Below are 26,395 nucleotides of genomic sequence, written 5' to 3'. Positions count from 1 at the left end.
GACCCTTGACATTCTTAAAACAGTAGGAAATTCACACAGTAGCACCCAATGCAGTTTTTTTGTTTTGTTTTGTTTTGTTTTGTTTTGTTTTTGCAATAGGCCTTGATTTTTGCATTCACTCTGGTGTAAAATTTCAAATACTAAGCTCCTAGATGGCAAGGATCATGTGTAATTTGTTTTTGTACCCTACGACCTGGAATAATAAATGTTGCTGAGAGCCTGAGATAGTCAACTGGTGAGAATACACAGTAAAATTTAATAAGATCTTGGGATTTTGCCTGATTCATTAAAGGGTGCCGTTCTTTTAGACTATATCCAGAAGAAACTTCCTACATTTCAGATATAGCAGGCTTACGTGATGCTAAGCTCTTGCGTCTGGAGCCAAGAACACCATGAGAGCTGGGCAGTGGGAAACAGACACTTCACGGTAGCAGACGAGCAGATGTTTTCACAGTGAGAATAAGGGACAGGGCACAGGATGTACTGAAGCTGTGTTCATGGCCTCCCATAACTAAAATGGTTCTTTATAACACAAGCATCCCGCTTTCACGTTTAGATTATAGCACAAACAAGTAGAGGCCAGAATACTTGGTAAAGCAGTCCTGAATTAGCAGAAGATTTATAGATTCTGGAAAGCCTTGTAGACCCGCAATTTAATGCTGTTTTGTACATGTCCTTTTGCATCATGAATTTGAATCCCTCTCCAGGAAGAAATAGCAGCAATCAAAAGGACAAGGCTACAAAAGATGGTGGAGTGACTCTCAGTCAGATGTCCCAGTGAGTCAGTGGAAGACCTAAGCCCCCTAAAAGCCTTGTAAAAATAAGGCTGAAAAATAAAAGGCAAAGGTGTATTTTATTTATACAAAGAAAGCCCAAATGTAGAGGAAATTCCCTAGCATTTAATGATGAAAGACATCACTAGCACTCATTTCAAAGTCAAATATGTTCTATTCCGTAGTATTTACAGAGTTGATGAATGTGTTTGGTCATCCAGTGTAATATGCCGTACTGTGTTGGGATTTTACTGTCTTATCTGCGATAACTGATACGAGTGAATACATTTTTTATTGAACAAATACTTCCCGACTCTTACTATGTATGAGGCACTACTCTAGGACGCTGGGACCACTGAGAAGACCCCACTGGACAATGGAAACATAAAGGAAAACAATCGCTATGAGATGTGATAAGTGCTATAGTTGATATCAGCTTTGGTAGCCCAGAGGAGGGAAACAGCTGCCTACCTGAGGCCATTAGGGACAATGCCATGGAGATGCTGAAACTGGCCCATCATAAGAGATGAAGAAAATCAGGAAGAGAAGGAAGTGCATTCAAGGAGGAGGAGCTGGCCTAGGCAGATGCATAAAAGTGGATGAAATGTTGCAGCCCACATTGGGAGAAGTAGGGAATAGAGGCTAAGGAGAGCCCGGACAGTTCAGGCTACTTCTAGAAGGAGAAAGACGGTGGTCTCAGCTTTCCAAAGAGCAGGAAACTCAGGATTCTGGACCTTCATCCGACCATGGCCAGGGGCTTGGAAACTGGGAGCACAGGTTTGTACAAAGAATTCAAAGGTTTTACTGACGCAGCTGGTTCTCTGTGATGTCTTGTTCTCCATGCACTATGGCCGCAGACTTGAGGAACTCAGCATCTTTTTCTTTTCTTCCCAGGTATTAGTTATCTATTGCTAGGCAACAAAATACCCACAAACTTAGCAGCTACAGGCAATAGACATTCATCATTTCACAGTTTCTGTGAGTCAGGCATTTGGGTGTGGCTTGGTTAGGTGCTTCTGCTTCAGAGTCTCTTATAAGGCTGTAATCCAGGCATCAGCTGGGGCTGTAATCCAGGCATCAGTTTTCATTCCTCCACTGGGGGAGGGTGTGCTTCCAAGCTCTCTCACGTGGTTGTTGGCAGGATTCAGTTCCTCGCAGGTTGTTGGACTGAGGGTCTCAGTTGTTCACTGTCTGTTGGCTGGAGGCCACCCCCAGTTCCTTCCCATGTGAGTCTCTTCATAGGGCAGTTCCCAAAATAGAAGCTGGCTGCCTGCAGAGCAGTAAAGCTGCGAGAGTGAGCGAGCAGGGTGGGTTATACCCCAATCTCAGGAGTGACATCACATCGCATTTACAGTATTCTGTTCATTAGAAGCAAGTAGCTAGGTCAGCCTTCCTGCAGTCAAGGAGGGGAATTACAGAAGGGCATGAGTACCGGGGAGCAAGGAACATTGGGGCCATCTCAGGGGCTCTCTACCCCACCCAGCTGAAGAACTGCACTCTCTGAACATTTCTGGAAAGAAGACCTTTCCACAGATCCCTTACGCTGGGGCTGATGAAATGTACCCCATGTTATGTAGTCCTGTGAACCTCCGAGGAGGACATGATGATGTGGAAATTGACCTTGTTGAAAAAAAAGAGAAAAAGCACATCAACCTATTCATCAGAGAAAGATTATTTGGTACATCATGTTCATTCATGTCACAAAGCTATCAGAATTATTTTAACTGTCTTTAAAACTCAAAGCAGTCAGGATAGTGGTTGCCTTTGAGGGGGAGGGGAGAATATGCACTGGGAGAGGCCACAAGTGAAGCTTCTGAGATAAGTCTTTTTTGACTTTGATGGTGGCTACACAGATGTGTTCATTTTGTGATAATTGCATCAAGCACAAACCTTGTATGCGCGTTTTTCTCTATGTGTGTTACGTTGCAATATAAATGTTTACTTAAAAAATACTTCAAAGCCGGAGTGTGGACAAGCAAAAAGAACAGTTTCATGCAGAAACAAGGAAACTGTTTGAATAATAATGTTTGTATTAGTAATAGGCACATTCCAGAAATGAAGAAAAATCCTCTCACTGGGACTGTATTGGAATGAATGCTCTTCATGGAAATTCTTTTAGAAAGTTGAGCAAACTATCTTGTCACACACTAAAGGCCTTTAGATTAGACCTTTAGGAGTTTCTGATAGCTCCACATCCCCGGACTTTTGGCTAAGCCTGTATTTATTTTTAAATGAATGATTAATGGAATGATTAATGGGTCCAACTGAAACTTTCTCCCAAGATTCCTCTTGCCTGTGTCAAAAGAGGAACGAGCACTTCTTTGCCCACCTGCTCTGGTAGAACACATTTCCAGTGCTTAGGTCTTAAGGCAAGCCATGTACTGAATATTTGGAGTGAAGAATGGAAGTACATTATTTTTCAGAACCCCTACCAGACTCTGCCTGCCTGCCAGAAAGCCAGGAGTATGTTGTCAAAGTGGTTCAAAGCATCCAGTGAGCCCGCTGCTCTATAGGGGAGGAGCAGGGCCTTTGCGTGTTGCCTGTTGACCCCAGGGTGCTGAGTCAAGGAAGGAGCTCAGGGGGTTAAGTTGTTGCATTAATTTCCTTCCTCTCTATTCTTATCTACAGTTTTTTCTTTTATCCATAAAAGAACTAACACGGACTTGAGCTGAATGGTAAGAAATTTGCATTATTTAGAGCTAAAAACCATTTGAGAAGTGTTAGTTGAAGAGACCCTTTCCTAAAACCTTTTATCCCCTTTAGAGTGGTGATGAATTCATTTTTGCCTTAAAAAAATCAATTTTCCAAATTTGGTTGATCTGCAAAGATCTTATTTAGTAGTTTTTTTCAATAAAATATTAGGATCTCTCTCTGCACAGATATCAAAATTTCTTAAGAACAAAGTAACACTCCTTAAGTAACTTCACATGAATAGAACTATGGTAATATTAGAGAATGAAAGCATTTTTTTTTTTTTTTCGGAAAAGATTGTTTTTGGAAGTAGAGATGTGGAGAACTCAGAGAGAAGAAAGAAAACTCTCTTGGTCCTGCTTGACTTTCTACCAGCAATCCTTCCTCGTTACCCCCTTATTAACTAACCTTTCTTCCCTCTGCTTCTGGGTCCTGGCCAACCTGCTTCATATCCCTCTTTGGTTACTTTCCTACTGCACAGTTTTCTCTCCTTCCTGAAACCCAAATATATCTTTTGATCTCCATTTATCACCACACCTTTGCTCTCTTGCTGTCAAATTATAAATCTCACCACTCAGATTACTATATGTGTGGTACTTTTCCCTCGAAATCCATATTATTCTGACCAATCTAGAAGTAGGAAAAGAAGAAAATGTAATAAAACACCCCAAATAAAATGTAAGTTAAAGCTAATTGTAGAGGACAGAAAATACATTTGTGTGCCACTAATGTTTGGGATCATGCATCAGCAGATACCTCATTTGGATAAAATACATGCTGCCAGTTCTTAGAATCCCTAGAACTATATGCAAATGTGTGGATATATCTATGTCTGTGTCTATGTCTATGTCTATGCCTGTATCTACCTATATATGTGTAATATATATCTATATAACATAGTATATATTATGTAGATATAGTACAGATATATTCAATAATACGTATATCATATATATAATTATATATATATATTTTGTTTGTTTGTTTGTCCGTTTATGGAGAGAATTTCCTCAGACTCTAAATAGCATTCATGATGCAAAAGAGGTTAAAAGGCAAATGGGTGACTAGTTCTTTCATTCACTTCTTATTTGATGTATTCATTTTTTTCAACAGGTATTTAGTGAAAGTCTACTGTGTGTCAGTCATTCTTTCAGACACCTGGCTATATATCAGACAAAAGTGCTTGACCTCATGAAGCTTACATTTAGGTGGAGAAAAAAATAAACAAAATAAATACGTTAAATTGGTAGTGTGCTAGGTGATGGTACATTTGATAGCAAATAGGAGAGAAGGGGAATAAGGAATGTTGAGGGACTGATTTGTAACTAGGATAAGCATGAGAAGCCTCTTTAAAAGATAGAATTTGAGTAAAATCTGAAAAAGGAAAGGGAGTGAGCCTTCAGTCTACCTGAGGCAGAATGTTTCGAGTAACAGGGACAAAAACGCACATTCCTTGGGATGGGGGTGTGCCTGGTCCATTTAAGGACGGGTAAGGAGGTCAGTGTGGCTGGAATGGGGTGGGGAGGCAAGACGGGGAGCAGAGCCATGGGTCCAAGGGGCAGCAGGGGATCATAGCCTGTAATGCCTCGCTGACATTGCAAACACCTTGGCTTCAACTCAGAGTGCGATAGGAAGCCTTTGGAAAGTGCTCAACAGACCTGTGCCATAGCTTGACATATCTCGAAGGTAGAACCATCTGAATTTTCTGGTACGTTGGGAGTAAGAGAAGGAGTCAAGGACAACTCCAGTGTCTGGCCTGAGCAACTGGCAAGGTGGAGTTGCCATGAGGTGCTTTGAGGATGACTGTGGTAGGAGCAGGTTTCAGTACGTATTGGGAGTAGATGGGGGTATTGAGAATAACAGGAAGTAAGTTTTGGATACGTTTTATTGGAGACGCCCAAATGGAGCTGCTGAAGGGATCAACAAGTATGGTGTTCAGGGAGATGGTAAGGCTGGCAAGGTAGATTTGGGACTCTCAGTGTGTAGGGAGAGGGGAAGAGAGTACGTGAAATTTCCAAGAGCACGAAGGTAAATAAAACAGAGAATAGGCTAAATCTGGAGCTCTGGGGCATACCAGTGTTAAGAGATTGGGTGGAACCAGCAAAGGAGGCTGAGAATGAGCGGTCACTCTGGGACGAGAAGATTCAGGAAAGTTTGTCAGAAGCAACATGAAGAAGGTGTTCAAGAAGGAGTAGTCAGCAGTTTTAGATGCTGTTGATAAGTTGAAGATGAATAATTGATCATTGGACTTAGCAGCATGGTGGTCATAGATGGCCCTAACCAGAGCAGTTTTGGTGGAAGGATGGGGGCAGAAGCCTGATTGGAGACATTCTGTGAAAGAACGGGCGCAAGGACGTTGGAGGCAGAGAAGAGCTGAACGTTAGCAGGAATAGTGAAGTGGGCTCAAGGGAGGGCTTTTACGATGGGAGAAATGAGAGCATGCTTGTACGCCCGTGAGAATGATCACATGGAGACAGGAGACTGACGAGTCACAGGAAAGAGGGGAGAATTGCGGAAGTGAATTTCTTGAATGCGAGAGAGGAAGCACTTGTACAAGTAGAGAGATCGGGCTTCGCTAGGAGCACAGATACTTCACCCAAATGAACAGGAAGGAAGGCAGCTTATATTGGTGCTGATGTAGTAGAAGGTGCTGGGAGCTTGGGAGAACTACTCTTCTGATAGTTTCCGTTTCCTCAAAAAAATAAAGAGCAGGGTCATCAGCTACAAGGGAGGATTGGGGAGGAGATTTGAGTAGAAATGAGAAGTTTTGAAATAGTCATTTGGGAGAGGGGGAGAGAAAAGGGATAAGAAAACACAATGATTGGATAGCAGTGAAAGTGCATTTAATGGCAGTGGTCATGAATTTGAACTTTGACCCGTGAGCACAGTTGTGAATATTTAGCACGTGCTGACCTGGATCTAGGCAGAGAGATTAGTTCAGTAATGAACAGGCATTGAATGTCTGCCTGTCATTCATGACTGTGTTAGGTACAGGGAACACAGGAATGAATAAAATATGTTCCCTGTCACCTTCCTTAAGAAGCTTTAGAATAGGTGGCGTGACAGAGCCATGAACATCTCAGCGTAACATGGTAAGTTCTAAGAGGGCTGGATCCCAGCATTGGAAGGCACGTGAACATACAAAAAGCTTCTCAGTTCAATCTGGGGGTTCAGAGGTTTTTTTGGAGAGCATGATGCCTGAAGTGAGTATACCTTTATGAGTTGTAGTAAAATCCAGTAAAAAAAAACAACTGGGAAATGTTCCATGTGAAGGTCCCTCAAGGAATTAGAGTCCTCCAGTGAAGGAAGGTGAAGAAGGTCCTCTGTGCGGCACATCCTGGGGGGTATGAAGTAGCAGCGTGTCGGGGAGAAAATCCACATCAACACTCTTAGAGAGGAAAGGAAGAAGGAAGTGGAGGATGGGCTCATGTCCGCGGAACCTTGGGCATGAAGGGGAACTATTAAGAATACTTGGAATTTTAGGGGAACCCCTTGCACTGTCGGGCAGAGGGTGGATACAAAGTGGGGACTGGAGGCAGGAACCTCACTTGGGAGGCTGTAGCAGCAGGTCAAGTGTGATATAGTGGACTTTGTATCCGAAAGTGGGATTATGTGCACAGGGATGAAGGGAACAGGAATAGATTTGAGATAAATGTGTCAGGTTGAGAGATCTTTTTTTGAATGTGGCGGCTGATACCTCTTATGTTTCACTCCATTCCTTGACTACAGAAAAATCCCCTAACCTGAGACAGACATTTTGGAAATGTGTCATTGGTTACAGAGGAGGCAGGTGAAGTAATATGAATAGATTGTCTACTAGCATCAGTGAAATATGCACTATTTGGATGGAAGTTTAATAGTCTTTTCTTTGAATAAAATGATAGCCTACATATTTATTCTGTATATATTAAATGTGTGAAATTTATTAAAAATGGTATAATTTAATAGAAAATAAAAAGATATATATTTTTTAAAAATAAATTTATTTATTTTTGGCTGCATCGGGTCTTCATTGCTGTGCGCGGGCTTTCTCTAGTTGTGGCGAGCGGGGACTACTCTTCGTTGCGGTGCGCGGGCTTCTCATTGCGGTGGCTTCTCTTGTTGCAGAGCACGGGCTCTAGGCGCATGGGCTTCAGTAGTTGTGGCCCACGGGCTCAGTAGTTGTGGCTCATGGGCTCTAGAGTGCAGGCTCAGTAGTTGTGGCGCATGAGCTTAGTTGCTCCGTGGCATGTGGGATCTTCCCGGACCAGGGCTCGAACCCATATCCCCTGCATTGGCAGGTGGATTCTTAACCATTGTGCCACCAGGGAAATCCCTAAAAAAAAAAAAAAAAAATATATATATATATATATATATTTATTTATTTATTTATTTATTTATTTCATTATGTAAGGATAGAATGTATTGGGATCAAGGCATAAGGAATAGGATTATCCCAATATAATGAGCTCCCTGATAAAGGGATTTTCTTAAGGAAAAAGGGTAAGATATATGCAAAGCATAAGGCAACTGATGAGTTTTTAAGTGGGCTATTTCAGTGTTGGGCCAGATCCAATATATATCTCTATCTCTATCTCTATTTCTATCTCTATCTCTATCTCTGTCTCTAAAAAGATATATTTTTGTACTGACTTATGTCTTAGGAAAAGTACTATGTCCCAGCTTTACTTAGTGAAGCTTGGATGGTTAACAGCATGATTATACAATTATCCATTCCAGGAGGAATAAAGCTCACACCGAGATAGAAATATGACTGTAGTGTGGAATAGTGGATTGATCAGGGAAGAGCGACATAGGAGACCTTGGTTATATGCCTAGTTCTTCCCCTAAGTCTTGGGTGGGATGCCTACCTTCTTTGTGGTCAGCCTATGTAAATGGGTGTCTTGCCATATCTCTTAGGGTTGTTGTAGGGACTTGAATATTAATATGTAAAAACACTTTGATAATTTTACAGTCAAGGTATATGTGAGTTTATTTGTAAAAGGGCTGAAGATGGTTTATTGAAATTAAGATAGTCACCACATCTCACTCTCTTCTCTCTCTCTCTCTCTCTCTCTCTCTCCCTCTCTCTCCCTCCCTTCTCTCTCTCTCTCTTTTTTCTACTTGGACAGTGTAAAGAACATGACCTGGCCATGATTAACCAGCTGCTGGATGATCCGAAGCTGACAGCCAGAAAATACAGGGAGTGGAAGGTCATGAACACCCTGCTCATCCAGGATATCTACCAGCAGCATCAACAGCAGAGGACCCCTACGTCCACCCCCGAAGGCTCCCTCCAGGGACTCGAGAAACCACCTTCCTCTGCCTGCATTGAAAATTCTATTTGAGAACAAGCCAGGATGCTCTCCCCCCGCATCTTACCCCAAAGCAACTCTTCACGACGTTGTAGTAGCTTAGCATTTTTCCTTATAAAGGAAAACTGAAAGCCGGTTCCTGGAAGCACCAGCTCCTCCTCTAGGGATGCAACTGGGGTGAAGACAAACACTGACGCTGCATCAGCAGTTTCAGTGCTTCCATTCCAGCTGGAGGGATGGAGTCCAGCTGAGCAAATGGTCTCTGTGTTCCTTCTGGGAGCCCCCGGCCATGCTAAGTTCTAGGTGGGATGTGAGAACTGTCACCTCTGTTTGTTGCTCTCAAGAGAATGACAACATTCCATGGACAAAAGATCACTTTTTACCAGGGATACTTCTTCATAGAAATACTCTGTTTTCCAAAAGAAGAATGTATATGTCCCATTTGGTAGCGTCGCTGAGTTCCCTAAGTCATCTTTTGAGTGGAGGAATGCTATCTACAGCAGTAACCGGGGCAGGACAGATGTGATATTGTGGAACCCAAATCGCTTGCCTTTGGTCCAGAATGGTGGTGCCTTTTCCACGTGTTGAGAAATACTTCATAGCAAATGGTGTGCGGGAACGCCCAAGGAGGAGGCGTGTCCTATATTCCACTCACTCAAAGGACAGCTTAATATTTTCAGACTTTATCCAGTTTGGGTAAGGGATCTGATTAATGTTTCCTTGCCACAGAACAGCTAAAGAAAACTCTCTCATTACACTTGGACACCTCTGTTCCCTCTGAGATTTTCTAAACCACTGTAGGACATAGTAATATGTCCAGCGAAGAATGTTTACTGCCTTTGCCCTTGGGGGTGGTAGCTATGCACAGTATAAATGTACAACCAGGGACTTCCCTGGCGGTCCAGTGGTTAGGACTTCGCAGTCTCACTGCCGAGGGGCCGGGTTCAATTCCTGGTTGGGGAACTAAGATCCCCCAGGCAGTGCAGCATGGCCTAAAATAAATAAATAAGTAAATAAATAAGTAAATAATAAATAAATGTACATCCAGATTCCCTAGGATCAATATTGACAAGATGATTCTGGTGTCTGAATTGTTTTAGTATCTTTAGTATCTAAAAAAAATCAACCCAACAGAAACAGCAAAAGAGTTAAAACATGACTGTTTTATTTTTGTATGTCTGTGTGTCACTTTGTGTCCTATGTGAATAGCTAAATATAATATATTTGTTATTTAAGAATATTTATAGAAGTTCAAATTACTAGTGTCTTAAAAGATGACATTATATGTTTTATTCAGTATATGTTTCAAAGTATATACTTTTTGCTTGAGAAAAATAGGAATACTATTGATTCACTGGAGTTATTATGTTGCACTATAATGTCTGAGGAATGCTCAGGAGATCTTGTGGGATAAATGTAGGGCATGCATTAATAATCTTTATTTTCTGGCTTTTCTCTCTGCTTCTTTCTCTCTCTCTCCAGAATGCTTAGATTTCTATCTGTTGTAAACGATCTTCCTAACCAGAAAAGGACTTCCCTCTTACATTATCCCTTCTAGTAAATATACTTTAAGTTTTATGCCATTTATGCCAACGTATCCTAAACCAGAGGAAGCACAATTAATGCAGTCTTTTGATGGAAGATGAATAGAATTTTTGGGGTTTACCGTTTAAGAGAACTCATTTTATTAGAGAAACAATAGGAAAGTTTTCACCCACTAATCACCATGAATACTTCTCACCATAAGAATAACCGAAACCCATGAAAGACCCATTTTGGCCTAACCCCTAGCAAGTTGTCAACACAACATCGTTGGCTTTATAGTGTCAAAGTGTGTGGCTTGACATTCAAATGGAAATAACCCCCTGAATTTTATCTGCGAACTAAATGGAAATAGTTGTTGAAATTTTCCCTAAGCTTTACTAAGAAGTCTTAATACTTTGTAAACAAAAAACAACCTTAGCATTAAGGAAAAAAAAAAACCCAAAAACCCAGGAAGCAAGTTGTAATACTAGAAGCTTCTGAAAGGCCATGCTAGTCAGTTTGGCGCAGGAAACATTCAGGTGCTCCTGCAACAGTTGGAGCGCACTGGGCAGGGCTCAGACCCTGCAGAGGAGGGGACCTGGCCCTCTGTGAGTGTGCTGTTGGCACAGAGAGAAGCAAACATTCAGGTCCTCAGACTGGACCCTGAAGTTTCTGGTTTGAAGGCCGGTGCTTTAATCTCTTTGCTCTAGAAATCAGCATCGATTCTTTCTGTAATTAGCAGCATCTAATTCTTCCCATAATTAGGTGGACTGTTTAGGAGTCACAAAGTAACCAAAGTGGTGAGGAAAGGAGAAATAATCGCAGAGGAAAGGATGGAATGATAAGGCATTCTTCTACCTTTTTCTCTTTGGTTTCCAGCACCAACCTATAAACGTTAAACCCGTTTTTCCTAAAGTGAAGTGCTTCGAAAGCTTTTGGCCAGGGCTTGCAAATATATTCTAACGCTTTACTTTGACTTTTCATGAATACATATTTAACTGACCTTTTAAAGTCCATTGGTACCACTCCAACTTAAAGGCAAAACAGATCCGTGAGATTACTCAGTCTAGCTTTTCAGTCACTTTTCAAAGTCGGGTTCGTCGAGATGTTTTTGCTTTGTTAGTTGGAACAGTTACTATGCAGAACCTCCCGAACGAAAGTTAAACTGAGATGCACGATTTCGCACCCGGCTCTTCTAGACCAAACTCACCTGCTCACTTGTGACTTCCCTTCTGAGGATGCTTTCACTCTGTGTTACGTTGTGCTAGGAAGTAGGGGCACGGCTGCCATGAGTCTCCCTCCTCCCTGTGCCTCTGCCTTGTGCGGTGGCTGCGGGGACCCAGCAGCTGGACCTGGACTGTACGTGCCATCGCGCTGCAATGGGCACAGGGCCGTGGTAGCTTTTGCAAGGTCATCCACTGGAAACCCAAAGGCCCCTTTTCCTTGAGTACAGTCTCTTCCTCATGGCCTGAAAGGTTACTGTCCCTCCTGCAGTGACCTGCTGCTGGGCTGGCTGTGGGTTGGGGTGTAACATCACTCTGCTTCCTTTCCTTCCTTCTGTAAAGTACACTGCTCGTTAGGAGCTGTGAGATCCTTGGATGGAAGGGATCCATTTATTTTGTTTTCCTTTTAAAACGTATCAGGAGATGCCAGAGACGAGCTTAGTGATTAAGGGTTAGGACCTTAACTTTCCTTTCAATTCCTTTTCATGTAATTATGCTAATTTCCTCAGACAGCCTCTAAGTCACAAACAATATCATAGAGACGATCCAGATACTTTTAAGTCTTTTGAAGAGAGGGGCTATACCAATTCCAGCCATATTTAAATTCATGGACACGCACCTCTTTGTACGATACTCTGATTGAAAGATAATATTTTGATGAGGCCACACAGACGATTGAGTGAGTAATTTAGGCACACAAGGTGCCCATCCAACCGTCACTTTGTGTTGAGGTTTTAGGATGCATCTCTTCTTCGTCTAATAGAATTTGATATTTGATTGGGGTTTTCCAATGTATTTCACCTTTCAATTTTTTTTGTACACTTATAAGAGGAATGGAGTCCTAGAAATGTGAGGAGACTGTCCTGCCCATGGTTTTGTAATATGTCACTAAAAATGGAAGCCCCTGAAACTAGATTTTAGCCACGCATAGGAAATGGACTGGGGATGGGCCATCCTTCCACCCAGCACTGAGAGCTGCTCGTCTCAGCAAACAAGATAACGAACCTCTATGTGTTTCTCTATGTTGTGAGACAGGAAGTGATGTTCTTACCTCCTCTGCACATCTCTATTCTTCCTCACATCACCACAGACCACAGAGAAAACAAAGAAGAAAAAAATAGATATTTATAGATATTTTAAAAAATAGTTCAATTTCTCCTGCTGTGAGAAGACTTCACTGCCCTGTTTTGATATTTCTTTGAGTCCAAAGGGGAAGCATGCCCCAGGGAGACGTCGAGCATCTCTTAATAAAGCCCAGGATTTAATTAATTAATTTATTTAACATCTTTATTGGAGTAGAATTGCTTTACAATGGTGTGTTAGTTTCTGCTTTATAACAAAGTGAATCAGTTATACATATGTTCCCATATCTCTTCCCTCTTGCGTCTCCCTCCCTCCCACCCTCCCTATCCCACCCCTCCAGGTGGTCACAAAGCCCCGAGCTGATCTCCCTGTGCTATGCGGCTGCTTCCCACTAGCTATCTATTTCACGTTTAAGCCCAGGATTTTAAACCACCATTTTAACGCCCTTGCATGATGGGGATGTGACGTTTTTTGCACTGCATGGTGTTTGGGGGCAAGATGTTAATGTAGGAATGATACCTTCAAGCTCATTGTACTTTGTTCTGTCTTCTACCCTCTTTGACCGAACTGAAAAAAGAGACATGACTCATTTCTCCTGCTCTGTGTGCTTGAGGATGACTTGTAAGATAAAAATAAAAACAGGAGAAAATAGATCTAGTAAAATGACCTGGAAAACATTGGAAATGTCCCAGTGGTGTTCGTTTTCTGCCCTGCAATGTTGCTTCCTCAAAATAAAAACTCCCTGGGAAGTGTGGCATGGCTGGGCTTTTATCGTCTACAAAGGGTTATAGCGCCCTCTGGTGGCAGCCGCAAAATAATTGATTCGAGACGATCGATGTTTTTATTATTAAATGAAAAGATTTAATTACGTTGGGAAATCTGTTTCCACAACAACTGATGTGGCCTCCTCCAATGGTCTTCAGCTTACAGATTTCTTCGTATCGAGATATTTATATTTTTCACAATTGTCGGTGCACACAATTTGACTCGTTACTAGGCACCCACATTTTGTTTAGAGAATCTTAAAAATTTGAAGATTATAAAAGTTACAACCAGTAACACATAAGCTCCTTAAAATACGTAAGATATCTCTGTGAAAAAGGAACAAAGAAAATATTGAAGTAGATAATAAATTGCCTTTTTGCTGGATCCACTGATGAGAGGAAGTTAGCCTGCACTGAACTTGATTCACACCTCCTTGTTTGCTGTCTACACAAAGTGTTATTTTGTTTCCTCTCTCTCTCCAAATTTTCACTTTACATGCTGAGGCCCATCCTTTTTTTCCTCCATCTGCCACCACCAAATCTGTCCAGGCTCCCACACGGAAGCAGTAAAAATTATTCTAGACCAAAGAGATTAGCAAAAGGCATTGATACAGTACGTTCTTGATTTCTAGAACAATCTTGCATTCGTTTCCATTGCTGCTGTACCAAATCATCACAAATGCAGTAGCTTGAAAATTGTGTTTTCTTCCAGTTGTAGATTCAGAAGTCTGACACCAGTTTCCTTGAGCTAAAATCAAGGTGTGGTCAAAACTGTGTTCCTTCGGGAACCTCCGAGGAAGAATCATTTCCTTGCCCTCTCCAGGTCACCCACATTCTTTGCCTCTTCCTCCATCTTCAAAGGCAGCAAGGTATCTCTCTATACCTTTTCTCTCTAGTCACACCGTCCCCAGACTGACTCTTTTTGTTTTGTTTTTTTTTAACATCTTTTTTGGAGTATAATTACTTTACAATGGTGTGTTAGTTTCTGCTTTATAACAAAGTGAATCAGTTATACATACACATATATCCCCGTATCTCTTCCCTCTTGTGTCTCCCTCCCTCCCACTCTCCCTATCTCACCCCTCTAGGTGGTCACAAAGCACTGAGCTGATCTCCCTGTGCTATGCGGCTGCTTCCCACTAGCTATCTACCTTACGTTTGGTAGTGTATATATCAGACTGACTCTTTTAAGGACCCTAGGATTACATGGGCCCACCTGGATAGTGTAGCAACAGGTTGCTTCTCTGTTTTAGCAACCTGAATACAACCTGCAACCTTTATTCCCCTTTGTAACATAGACTCAGGTCCAGTGATTCATGGTCATCATTCTGCCGACTGTAAACCTCCATTTCAAATATCCTGCTTAGTCCCCCTGAACCATCAATTTCTTCCACAAATTCCAGGACATCTAAATTTTCACGACAAGCATGAAATCCTTTGTCATACCATGTGGCTTGAATTTGGTTTCATCAAAGTATGTTCACCACAGGGAAAGTAATTCCATCTTTATGAGGAGAAAGGGGAAAAGTTTTCTAGTTTTTAAAGTCACACATACACAGGTTTGACAGGTACAGTAGTTTCACAATCAGATCAAGTTTTAATAATACCTGCATTTAAAGACAAAGCATTAGAATGTCACTGTTGAGAATTGAGTATCATGATGCAGAGGATAATTCAGGCCTCAAAATCTTAGGTTCATGAGCTGCTCTGTGCCATGTCAGACTGGCTGAGGGCTCTGGACGAGTCCCAGCTTTCTCTCCCATGAGAGTCGCAGAGACTCTTGTGAGAGCATGATGGTGTTCAAATGTACTGACAGGCATAGAATTTCGATAGGCCCCGGTCCTCATAAATCACAATCCGAGTATTATATTTGCCTTTTCTCTTAAAACACCCAAACAAGCCTATCTTTACAGGTAATTCCCGGATGCTGGTCTGCTGGTTTATCCCGTCTCGTGGTTGAGGAAGCCATACGCACTCTGCCTACACCGAGGTCTCTGCTGAATGTGTGTCGGCAGTTCTGTCCAGAGCAGGTGGTGTGGGGAAGGGACAAAATTCCCAGGCAAACAGGGTGTCTGGCTGTTTTGCCAGTTCTTATCCTAGCACCAAAGGTGGTTGTCGTGGACACCGTGGATGCCCGCCCAGACCCCTTCACTTGGCCAGAGCTTTCATGCCTCAGGATTTGCACTTAACTGCGTCCCCCATTTCCAGAAAACCGTCCTCAGCTAAATGAGAGCCACTTAGCCAGGACGTCACGTCCCTCATTCTCAACCAGGGTGGCCGTGGCCAATTAACGCCGAGGCCAGATGGCAGCACTTGAGAATCACAAGCAAATGTAGTCAGAATTACTGGAATGGACGTAGTGACAGCCTGGGTCTGCTGCTGACCGTATGGGTCTTTGGAGACTGCTAATAGAAAATGGTACCCCAGCGACAAAAATACATGGGAAGCCAACAACATGTAGAAATACCTTCAAGGGAAATTGGATACAGGGTACAAATTCTCAGGAACCACCCCCAAATAATATGGCCAATGGGTTACAGGAGGGGCGGGGCATATACACGCCAAGTGATAAATAGCCTATGTCCTCTAATTTCTTTCTTTCTTCCTTCCTTCCTTCCTTCCTTCCTTCCTTCCTTCCTTCCTTCTTTCCTTTCTTTCTTTCTTTCTTTCTTTCTTTCTTTCTTTCTTTCTTTTCTTTCTTTCTTTTAAAAATTTTTGGCCACACAATGTGACATGTGGGATCTTAGTTCCCTGACCAGGGATTGAACCCACACCCCTTGCAGTAGAAGCGCGGAGTCTTAACCACTGGACCACCAGGGAACTCCCTCTTATTTCTAAATGTACAATTGGAAATGCCATGCTTAGCAGCTGGAAGACTTCTCATGTCAGTTCTTTGACCAGTAATAGCTACTGTAGTAAAAAAAAAAAGGCCAAATAGAAGTCCCTGAAGCTGCCTTCTTCAGGAAAGATAGTAAATGAAAATCAACATTGCAACCAAGGGGAATGGCAGAGACTAGCGCCACCCTAAAAGACTTTAAGGTACAGGGGTAGTGGTTCCCACTCATACCTATTCAATTTACAAGTTTGTCTCCTGAAAAACCAAGATGAATCATGGCAAATTATGGTGGATCCTTGCAAACTTAACCAAGTTATAACCCCAACTGTAGCTGCGGTGTTGGACGTGGTCCCTTTACTAGAGCAGATTACAGCCTCAAGTACATAGACCTTGGCTGGGTAAGGGGACTCTTCAATATCCTTCATTTTACATTTATAGGAGACGGATGACAATACACATTTATGGTCTTGCCCCAGGTCTATGTTTATCTCTTGCTATTGTCACAAAGTAGTTAAAATGGAACCAGACCATTGGAACATTCCACAGAAAATCACATTGATTTACCATATCGATGACATCATGTAATAAACAATAAAAACTTGATGAACAAGAAGTGGCAGGTGCTTCAGAGGCTATGATTTGACACAGGAACTCCAGAGCGTGATAGATAAACCCGTCAAAGATTCAAAATCTTACTAAATATGTGAAATATCTAGGGGTCCAATTGCTTGGGGAAAACCAGGACATCTCAAGCAAAGGGTAACTTATCATACCTTAGACTACTACCAATAAGAAAGAAGCATTATGCTTGGTGAGACCGTTCAAGTTTTGAAGGCAACACATCCTGTAATTGGGAGGATTGTTCTGACTTTATCCACTGAGTGACAGGGAGAGCTTTCAGAGCCCAGAACAAGAATGGGCTCTACAGTGAGAATAGGCTGTGGTGCAAGCAGTCCTTCTCTTGCTTGGGCTATACGACTTGGCAGCTCCCATGGTAGTAGAGATTTATACAACACAGAAAGAAAGAACGTGGAGTCTATGACAGCTTTCAACATGAGAGTCCCGGCACAGGTCCCTAGGATTCTGGACCAAGGTCCTGCCATGGCGTATCTGCTGGCTTTGCAGCCAGAACTAACCATCAAGAGGTGAGTGCTGTGAGACATAACTTCAGGGTGGCCCAGAAGTAATTTCTTGTAAAATGGAAGGGGCACATCCAAGGCTGGGCTTAAGCAGCTCGAGGGGGCACAAGGAAATGGCATAAGCAGGTGAATCGGACACCTCGGCCACCTGTCACTGTCGCACAGTCATCTCCCTTAGTGTAACATTGACCCCATGGGAAGTCTTCATTGTCAGACAGAAGAGGAAAATGCCTGAACCTAGGTAATTGGTGGGTTGACTTTATATGTTAGTTCAAGCCAAAAATGAACTGTTCAGCTGCCCTACCATCTCACTTACGGGTGACTCTGAAAGCCAGTGGTGAGCAGCAAACCTCCGTCAGAGCTTCCGGCAGTGCGACTGGTTATCCAGTTTGCGTGGAGAGAGGGGTGGCCCAAGTGACACTGAGGACAAAGAGGCCTGGGGGAGAAGCTTGAGGATCTACCCCTGGGAGAGGGCATAATGTGTGAGAACCTGATCTTTGTATTGATGTTCATACCCATCAGAGAGCATCCCTTTCAGAAGAAGCACTAAGCAACCCAGTAGACGGATGCGTCGGCCAATTGATGCCCAGTAAGCTGTGGCTGGAGGTGGATTTACTGTGACTCCAGTTTGACTTTGGCTCCGTTACTGAAGCTCCGACAACACCGGAGGTTCTGCTACTCAAGAGCTGAGAGCAGAAATGGCTCATTTGTTCATTCGTGCTTCTCCAGGGTCTGATATTGGCCTATAATCAGAATGTGACAAATAACGATCGCTTTGACCACACCAGGACAGCAGCTGAGAGATCAGGGTGTAACGAAAGGGAAGCGGTCTGCAGGAAGTTTGAAGAAAGGGTGCCCTTTCCCAGACTGTAGTCAACTGGGCTGAAGGTAGAGATGGCGCCCCCTGGGAGCTGACCTATTAAATCTCTGTTTCTCTGTCCAGTTTTCTGAGGCTGCATTGTGATTCTCGCGAGGCCCTTCTGTGAGCAGCCCCTCATAAATAAATGGCTGAACTTTATTTTTAAGGTTGATGATGAAATAAATCATAGGTCTGGGAAGAGTGTGAGATGGAAAGCTGGAGTTCTTAAAAACCTTACTTCCTCTGGGGAGGATGAAAGCTGTGGTTCTTTTGCTGTGATAATGACGGACTGTCAGTGTCTGTCTGCCTGAGCCCTGCTCACTGACTAAATGCCGGTAACTGCTAATTGCTTCAAGAAGAAACTGACTCACAGCCCGAGAGTGACTTGCATATCAATGTTTCAGGCCCCTGGTGCTGGTTTTCTTTGAGAGCTGGAGTGTCGTGACTGGAGTCTGCACGCTGGTTTCTCCAACTTCCTGCAGGTTAGGACCGGTTCAAGTGTGACTCTGGCCAAGAGATATCCTTACCGGGAAATGTAACACGTGGGATCAGTGTTCCTTGTTGCTGGCCATTTCAGTCTGCACATCATGTTTTTCATTTTATAAACACTGGAGAAAATGCAAAGCTTTTGATTAAATTTCTAGCAAGCTAGGCGTTAGGAGCTGATGTAAGTGGCTACCCACACTTGCCGGGGTCCTTCAGTGTTTTCTACTCTGACTGCTTCTCTGAAAATGTATTAGCCTACTACAGACTGATGGCTGTGTTAGACGCAGCTGCAGCCATGATGACACCCTTTCTTTCCTTCAGGACAATTCTAAACTAAAAGCGTGTTCCGACACGGGGAGGGGGAAGGGTAAGCTGGGATGAAGTGAGAGAGTAGCATCGACGCACGTACACTACCAAATGTGAAACAGATAGCTAGTGGGAAGCAGCCGCATAGCACAGAGAGATCAGCTTGGTCTTTGTGACCACCTAGAGGGGATAGGGAGGGAGGGTGGGAGGGAGGGGATAGGGAGGGAGGGTGGGAGGGAGGGGATAGGGAGGGAGGGTGGGAGGGAGGGGATAGGGAGGGAGGGTGGGAGGGAGGGGATAGGGAGGGAGGGTGGGAGGGAGACGCAAGAGGGAGGGGATATGGGGATATATGTATATTTATAGCTGATTCACTTTCTTATACAGCAGCAACTAACACACCATTGTAAAGCAATTATACTCCAATAAAGGTGTTAATAAATAAATAAATAAATAAAAAGCATGTTCCCAGTGTATACCCCGCCCTCCACTTTAGGGGCTCTTTCTGACACTCCAGTGACCAGATGAGAGAGAGGGAACATGGTCAGAGCGAAGATGGACAGGGGACTCCTCAAGGGGCCACTGTTATTGATTGCTGTCCTTTTCCGTTGCAGCTGCTGAACTCTGTGTATTTTCTTGTTTGTAGTTTGCTCCTAGTTGGAAGAAAAGTAAGAGGCAAGAAATTGCAAGGGGAGAAGTCAATGACTTGGAGATGTACCATGAAGGGGACACATTTTTATGTCCCCTAAGGGAGAAATATAACCTTGCTCATGATCTCTCCAATGTCTGTTACACATCTGATACGTTTCCCATCTTTTCTGCGGGATTCTGATACTTGCTGCACAAGGCAGGACTCATCAATTCTGGGATGCCCACCTTGGCTGTCTCCCTGCCCTCCAAGCATGTGGGCAAAGCTCCCAAAGGTCTCTTCTGTGTGTTCAACCTGGAAGGCATGCATATGAGAATTACCTGGGGACTTCTAAAATGTCCTGATGACCAGGGCCCACCTCCAGACACTTAACAGATATAATTCATCTGGAGCAGGGCCCAGGCATTGGTAGTTTTTATTTGAAAATAATCAGATGATTTAAATTAATAACTGGGATGAGAATCACTTCTGTATGAAGACACTCTAAAATATTAACACTATCAAAAGCCACATAACTGTCACTTTTTTTTTACTGAAAACTTTCTGCATATCGTCTAATTTAATCCTCATGTCAGTTATTAATGATTATGCCCCCGCAGAAACAGGCTCAGGGAGGTTAAGAAAATGCTAGTGAGTAGAAGGGGTGAGGGGTTAAACCTGGTCAGTGACTCGAAAGCTCAGAATTTTAATTACTACACCATTACAGACGCTGCTTTAATATTCTTTTACACGGGGATCTGAGCCCCTTGAAGGAGAAGATGGAGTCTTTTTATGGCTCTCTTTCTAGTGCTCGGCACTATGCCTGATGGTAGTTGGACACGATGAATACTGTATGTTGTTCAAGAGTTCCAGGGCCTTTCAGTAGCGAGATGGGTCTTGGCACTGACTTCTGGGTCTTCAGAGAGTTCAAAACCAAAATTCAGCTGAATACGTTTCAGAGATCCTAATGGCTTTATTCATGAGTCAGGCAGCATCCGACCCAGCGTATAGAGAGGAGCTCCAAAGAGCTCTACAAGGCAAGAGATGTTGTAGGCAGAGGGGAGCAGGATGAGTAAGTTGTACTAGGCAGAAAAGTGGGTTGGTTATTGCAAGTTTACCTTCCTTACAGAGGAGAGCGGGGATTTGTCAGGGAGATTACCTATTAATGCTGATCAGGTGATTCCTAAGTGACTGGTTTAAGATTCCATTTCTGGGAGAGCAAAATCTGTATTTCAGTCTTGGTTGGGTGACATGTGGCTTAGCACAAGCGACTCCATTTTGAGCCTTTTGACTTTTTTTTTTTTTTTTTTTTTTTGCAGTACGTGGGCCTCTCACTGTTGCGGCCTCTTCCGTTGCGGAGCACAGGCTCCGGACGCGCAGGCTCAGCGGCCATGGCTCACGGGCCCAGCCGCTCCGCGGCATGTGGGATCTTCCCGGACCGGGGCACGAACCCGTGTCCCCTGCATCGGCAGGCAGACTCTCAACCACTGCGCCACCAGGGAAGCCCCTGCCTTGTTTTTAACAAGAGTCACTTCTACTTTTGCACCTGGCTCCTGCGAATCCCTCTGCCTCCAATGTCACATTATCCTATCCATTGATCTCCACACCACACTTATTCGCTTTATCTTACCCACATTTTCCTACTTACTTTTCCAGGCTAACTTGGCTGAAATGGTTTTTCTTTCTTTGACCTCTCATGGCACTTAACACATGTATTATATTATTTGATTTATGACTAAATCTGTACCATTCTGTGTTGTATGTATAAAGATCATATACTCCCATTTGGATTTGTAAGATGATTGGAGTAAGACTGTAAACAGACCAGAATCTTCTGTTTTGAATTTCCAATAACCCCCAATACTCCAGCTATAGAGCACTTGCTAATTAATGTCTGTTTAAATTAGTCTGTCCAAATTACAGAAAAAAGTATTTCTAACATTAGAAAATAAAATTATTGGCATAAAGAACTGAATATATAAAGGTATATCTCTTTATTTAACCATAAAATAATTCATTAATCTTGCACAAGACATGCCACAGAAAATAAACATATTCAGCGACAGATACGTTTTTAAATAGTAAATATACTCTTATCTAATTCTTTTTATCACTGTAAATAGCTGTAATTCTTCTCCTTACCATAAGCTCACCTCTAGCTTTATTTTTCCAATCATGGGCTTTTATTTATATTTCATTTGAATGTTGGGAAATAATTTTTGAAAGAAGTAGTATAATGTGAAAGTTAAGAGCATACTTTTGAAATCATTCACTCCCTGGTTTACTAAGGAGAATATAATCTCTCAGTCTTGATTTCCGCATCTGCAAAATGGGATAGCAGTGGTATTGCCTGAGAAGGTTGTTGTCAAGATTAAATGACATAATAATTATAAAGCACTTAGTGGAACATCTGTAGTTTGCACTTGATGAATGTTCACGATATCCATATTATATCTTTATTATCATTATAAGAGTTTTAAAATGAGTGCCCTTTATATTCCCAACTAGTCGTGGGGACTTTTCTCAGCAGGTAGGTGTGGGCAGCTACCTACTACTCTGCTTGCCTCACTCTTTTGCCTTCCTATCGTGAGCGAACAGGTGGGAACCCCTTCAAAGCTCACTCCATCCACATCGCGTGGGTGGATCCCAAAAAGCAGTAGCGGTTTTCATTGCACTCCCCACATATTGGAATCTAAGGAGCTGTACCTTTGTGTTGTGCCTACATTTCAGAATGTGGCTTGGCCTCTGTCGATGGGGCTGCTGGGCCAGTGGGGGAAGAGGACTCAGGAAAGGGGCTGAGTGGCTGAAGGTTTAGGTGGGACATGAGGTCCCCTAGCCATTCTAAAGAGGGAGCAAAAGGTCAGCATGAGAGATTTAGATGAGCTTCGTCTGCAGAATCACTTGGCTACATATGTAGCATCTCTTTCTACATTATTCAGCTGAAATTTGATACCATTGTTTTACTAGAAGAGTCCAGGGTAGGCGAATGTCATAAATTCCTATAGAGGTTTCTCTCATTTCTACTTCTGTCCTTCTACCTTGGGCAGAGTATTTTTCACATTAAATATTCAGCCTCAGAATGGAACTCTGGTGCAGTCAGGAATGGGGAAGGCAGGGGGGAGTGGTGACAGAGAGATGGAGAAGCAGGATCCCAGGAAAACAGCACTGGTGACAGGTTGTGACACAGGTAAGATTGTGCATAGGAGCCCTTTGATATGGCTTCTCACTCTTTTATGATAACCAGGTCCCAACAAATTCATTCAGTCACTCCCACGTGACCAACCAGGTCTTGCTGGGTGTAATGTCTCAGGCTTTCAGCATGGGCAGAACTGAATTATGTCTTTATAGGTTCTAAACATGCAAAAGATAGTGGTTCCCCACCTTCCATATGTAAATTAAAATAGTGAAAATACTCAACACTAAAAAAAAGAAAGTCCAGTGAGCTTGAATTTTTCTCTTATGATTATATTGGTTCTTCCTTAGGGAATATTGAATATCAAATTCTTTCCATTTTCCCTCTATCCCGGTGTTTTTAATACACCTGCTTTGATTTTCCTCTAAGAAAGGGCATGTCTAGATTCAGTGGGGAAGCTTGGCACTGCTCCAGTATCAGGGTGCAATGGGAAGAGTTTGAATGGGGCTCCAACTACTGCTTTCATCGTCTTAGAGCATCCGTGTGTCCCTGCCAAAGCTGAGAGGCCCTGGAGGCCTGGATATGAGGCCCAGGTGGCTCAGAAACATCGGGCACTGTGGCTGGTCCAAGCCTTTCCTATGCCACCATGGAGCCTGTCACTAGGGAGAAGACAGAATTTATTTATTTATTTAAATGTCATAATTTTTCATATGCATTATCTGCAGTAACACTGTGACAGCTCCATGCCGTGGACTGACACACAACACGTAGAACAGATTGATCATATTTGGTCTCTAGGGAACTAATCAATGTTTTAAAATTGCCTAAATCTACCATTCTGAGCCGTCTCATTCCACTAGGAAAACACAGGGGTTTTTCCTCTCTTTAAACAAAAAATTAAATACCAATATAACCACCCGTGGGGCTTCCCTGGTGGCGCAGTGGTTGAGAGTCCGCCTGCCGATGCAGGGGACGCGGGTTCGTGCCCCGGTCCGGGAAGATACCACATGCCACGGAGCGGCTGGGCCCGTGAGCCATGGTCGCTGAGCCTGCGCGTCCGGAGCCTGTGCTCCGCGGTGGGAGAGGCCACAACAGTGAGAGGCCCGCGTACCGCAAAAAACAAAAACAAAAACAAAACAAAATAAAACAAAATAACTACCCGTAAATAAATGTTATGACAATGACGTGTAAAAATTCACAATAAGGCCAAAGCCCTCTTGCTGTTTGCATGCCGCTCAGCTCTGTCCCGCAGAACCCTCTGGAAAGGTGAGTGGCTTTCTTCCGGAGGAGCGTGGGCTGAGGCCGTGCGGGCCTCCTACTTCTCCTTCTCTCACCTTTGTTTCCTTTCCTCTCGCTTTTATTTGTTGTAGGAGAGACGTCAGCCTTAGTACCGGACTCGGTTCTAAAAGGTTGAGGAGCATTTCCTGTTGCAAAGCTGGGTGTTTCCAATGCTTACCTGGACGGAGGACGACTGCTTCCAAGGCCCTGGCGTTAACAGGCAGCTTCTGCTCCATCCCAGCCGCTGCTCCTGGCTTCAGGGGGGGCGAACCGCAGCATCACTGGGCTGCCGGCTGGTCGGACGATGCTGAGAGCTGGTGATGGTACCCAAAATAGCGATCGTGCCACGGAGAGATCTGTGACGTTTGTTTGAAAAGGGTGTGTGATAAAAGATTGAATCTTTTTTTTTTCCAAATGAAGAAGCAATAGTTCTGTCGTTTTAAACATACACAATACGTAGGAGACTTGTTCGACTTAGAGTGGAAAATTATGCCAGGGACAAAGTCAACACAAAGAAACAAACAACAAAAAGTAGCAAGAAAGAGAAATGGGTAAGTGCAGCTCTGCGAGCCTGGCAGCTCTTTACGTCAGGGTTACAAGTGGCCCTCGGGTGTCCGTCTGTGTGTCTGTCGGTCCTACACATGGAAATGGAGGTGGATTAAATTCATCAGGTAGCTGCTCTAACGTGGAAAATTTGCAGATGTCAAGGGAGAAGACAGAAATTAAAAGAGAACTAAAGTTTCCCTTAGATCCGGACAAAGATTCAGGCTATCAATATCCCTTAGGATGGATACACAGACTTGATAAGGGAAAACAGCTATTCTCGTAGACTTCTAGTTATTATGGTCTATCTTGGTTTTGCAAAAGACATCTACAATCAATTCCATGATACGCACAGTGAACAAAGCTTTGTCAAGAGGTGGAGTACAGATTTGACCTAAAGAAATGATCTAAGGTTCAGTCTGCCATGAAACTGCCCCTGGAGGTCCCATGATCCCGTAGGGGATGGGTGGGAAATAAAGAAGAGCTCAGAGGTCTTCTCTTTTCACCATAAAATTTAATTTAGGTAGAGTTCCTGCCACCTATTTTTGATAAGTGGTTTAGCTACTATTCCCATTTCCTCTTCTCAAAGAGTGTTTTCCTTTGACTCTTGTCCTAAAAATGCGTATGAATTTTTAAATGAGCTGCTCAGACAGGCAGTTTCTGGGAGAGAACTGTCTGTACTTTTGTAGGACTGCCTGACTGCTCCTGCTATCTGGGTCGATAAGTTGGAGGGGAAGAAACCTGAGTCATGGTTGAATATCTTTTAACGAGTTGCTGATTTGTGTGCATTTTACTGCACGCAATGTGGCTTCTGGATGTATTATGTCCAGCCCTTTTAGTGCTGAGAATGTTCCCTGCCTCAGTCTGGGAGTTAGATGAAGGGGAAGGGATGGGTGGAGAAGAGGATGAGTAATTTGGGCACAGCTGAAGTACCAGAGCCATTGTATCTGCTCTCATCATCTCAACATCCCAGAGAACTCCATGTCTTCCATGCAGATGTAAAGTGGTTCAGAGAGGGTAGCCTGCCTCTCAGACCAAAATTTGGACTGAATGTTGGCGCACTGGAAAGGAGCACATTGCTGGCTGTGTTTACTCTAAAAGGGGACGACTTTCCCCCGCCACCACTAGGCATGAAACAACTTCTCTGCTTTCGGGTTCTCAGCACCTGGGTATGAACATAACCCTACTTTCAAGGCAGGCGTCTGGGAATTTCGGTGGATGGAGTTGGGTATCGATGCTGCTTCCTGGTGATCTTTCAAAAATGCCAATCTAATCATCTGACTTAATAAAGTATACATTTCTTAAATAACATCCAAGTCCCTTAAAATTTGGCTTTAGCCAAAGTTAAAGCTTCTTCCGTCATTCAGCTCTCAAACCCTATGCCCCAGTCATAAGCCATTTCCGGTAGGCAACACTTTATATTAATCAAAATGCCTTTGGCCTTTTCTGTAGAAATCAACAAGCTGTCTCAAAAATTTGTATGGGAACTTAAAGGACCAAGAATAGCAAAGTCAATCTTGAGGATGAAGAACAAAGGAGGCCATATGCTATTAGATAATCAAGAATCATTGTAAAGTTATGGTATCTAAAATAGACCAATGGCCCAGAGTAAACATAAACAGACCCACACATATAAGGTTACCTGAATTACAGCATAGGTATGCTGCAGTGCAGAGGGGAAATAGTCTTTTCAGTCAGTGGTGGTGGACCAATTGGATGTCCATATGGAAACAACAATGAATACTGTGCCTACTGTGCCTTCTTCATTTAATACATATAAATAAATTAATAAATACATTTGTTAAAAACTGACAAAATGAAACATTGGCAAGGTTGTG

General features: G+C 43.1%; 2 protein-coding genes across 5 annotated transcripts in view; one reads left to right on the top strand and one right to left on the bottom strand.

Moving 5' to 3' along the window:
• IPCEF1 (interaction protein for cytohesin exchange factors 1) overlaps nt 1–10,190 on the top strand; it is a 124,622-nt gene extending 114,432 nt beyond the window's left edge. For all 4 annotated transcript variants that reach the window (XM_079939054.1, XM_079939053.1, XM_079939052.1 and 1 more), the window contains one exon: nt 8,576–10,190. In XM_079939054.1, coding sequence (XP_079795180.1) covers nt 8,576–8,791 — 216 coding nt within the window. In that variant the 3' untranslated portion in view covers nt 8,792–10,190. The remainder of the gene's footprint in view (nt 1–8,575) is intronic.
• The window catches only part of OPRM1 (opioid receptor mu 1), a gene marked incomplete at its 3' end in the record, with an annotated part of 159,030 nt that overhangs the window by 66,984 nt on the left and 65,651 nt on the right, over nt 1–26,395 (bottom strand). The gene's annotated exons all lie outside the window — the stretch shown is intronic.

This window comes from Stenella coeruleoalba, assembly GCF_951394435.1.
Source record: "Stenella coeruleoalba genome assembly, chromosome: 12".
Classification (NCBI taxonomy): Eukaryota; Metazoa; Chordata; class Mammalia; order Artiodactyla; family Delphinidae; genus Stenella; species Stenella coeruleoalba.
This window is presented reverse-complemented; position numbering and strand designations above follow the sequence as displayed.